Source organism: Vipera ursinii (assembly GCF_947247035.1).
Source record: "Vipera ursinii genome assembly, contig: scaffold_169, whole genome shotgun sequence".
Classification (NCBI taxonomy): Eukaryota; Metazoa; Chordata; class Lepidosauria; order Squamata; family Viperidae; genus Vipera; species Vipera ursinii.
The window spans coordinates 57,932-59,379 of record NW_028148215.1 but is presented as its reverse complement, the minus strand read 5'-3'; the positions used below and the strand labels follow the sequence as shown (position 1 = coordinate 59,379).

Sequence of the window (1,448 nt, the reverse complement as noted above, 5' to 3'; positions counted from 1 at the left end):
CCTCACCTTTCAGCGAGGTCTCGACCAGGCGGAGGTAGAGCGCGCTCTGCTTGTTGCCGTGGCTCATGCGCTGGCCGAGCCCGTCGCGCTGCAGGACGCACTCCTCGAAGCGCACCACGTTGGGGTGGTGGCGGCGGAGGCTGGTCAGGGCCCAGAACTCGGCCAGGGCCAGCTCGACGTTCTCCGGCGCGTCGCAACGCAGACGCTTGACGGCCAGCCGGGCGCCGCTCCGGCCCGACACCGCTTGGTAGACCACGCCGTAGGCCCCGCGCCCGATCTCCGACACCAGGCGGTAGCGCGGCGGAAGGCAGGCCTTCACCGACGGCGAGGCCTGGCTCGGCCGGCCTTCCATGGCGCCCCTCAGAAGCGGCGGCGGCGGCGGGAGCCGCTCGCGTTCGGCGCGCCTCAGGCGCCGCTCGGGCGGCCTTTCTGTCCCTCGGCGGCCGCCGTCGCCGCCCGTTGCCATGGCAGCGCCGCGGCGGGGCCTAGTCGCCGCTGTTCCCTCTCCCGCCGCCGCCGCCGCCGCCTTTGTGGCCGACGTGGTCGGAGTCGCCGCGGGCGGGGAGTGCCCCTCTTCATCCCGCCCGCCCCGCCGAACCGGGGCTCGACGAAGGCTCACGTTCGCTGCTTTTCCGGCTCGCTCGCTCGCTCGCCCGTCCCCGGCTGCGGCAAGGCCGGAGGACGGCAATTTTACCCGAACGGCTGAGGCGAAACGGGAGCGAGGAAGGTCGGAGGGTAGAAAAAGCGCGCCTTGGCTGCACCTTTAAAATGCGCCCAGCCAATCGGCGCTGCCGACCACCCGAGGGGAGGGAGAGAGCGGATTGAACTATTTTTTTCCGAAAGGAAAGGGGGGGGAGGGAGAAAGAAAAAAAAATCGTTAACTTCCCCACCCGGTCCCGCTAACCTCCCGAAGTGTGGTCCGTCTCTTTTTTTTTCTTTTTCTTTCTAAAAAAAAAACACAAAACAACCGCCCCGAATCTCTCCGTAACGCCGAGCCCTAAATTTGCAGCGGCGGTTGAGGACAACCTTCTCCCCCCCCTTTCGTTAGAATGGTCTGATCCCTTCCTTTCGCGGCAAATGTTTCATTCATCGCTTCTGGGAGGTGGGGAACGGTCCATTCCTTCTCAGGGACGGGGGGGGGAAACGAGTGCGAATTCGGCGCTGTCTCGTCTGTTTTGAATTTAAACCGTTCCTTAATCTTCATCCAGCGGAGGCCGACGTGCCTCCGTCGGATCCAGATGTGGGGCAACGGTCGGATTAATCCCCTCCCGTATTTGGGGTCTGCAGTGATCCGCTCCCCCCCCATCCCCGCGTGCTTTTGGAGATGCCGGCGCCCGCACTCGCATGAATGGAAGTTAGAGATGCTTTTGCTTATTTGCAAGGATAGAGACGCGGAGCTGATGCTGCTGCTGACCTCGGGGCGAAAGCTGGGAGGGGAGGGGGCTCGT

At 64.6% G+C, this 1,448-nt stretch overlaps 1 protein-coding gene across 1 annotated transcript; it reads right to left on the bottom strand.

Moving 5' to 3' along the window:
• Window positions 1–6: 6 nt before the first annotated feature.
• On the bottom strand, window positions 7–677 carry LOC310650584 (serine/threonine-protein kinase 35-like; the record flags this gene model as incomplete). Its single annotated transcript, XM_083380157.1, has 1 exon — window positions 7–677. A coding segment is annotated over exon 1 (460 nt), but the record flags the coding sequence as incomplete, so codon positions are not given.
• Window positions 678–1,448: the final 771 nt, after the last annotated feature.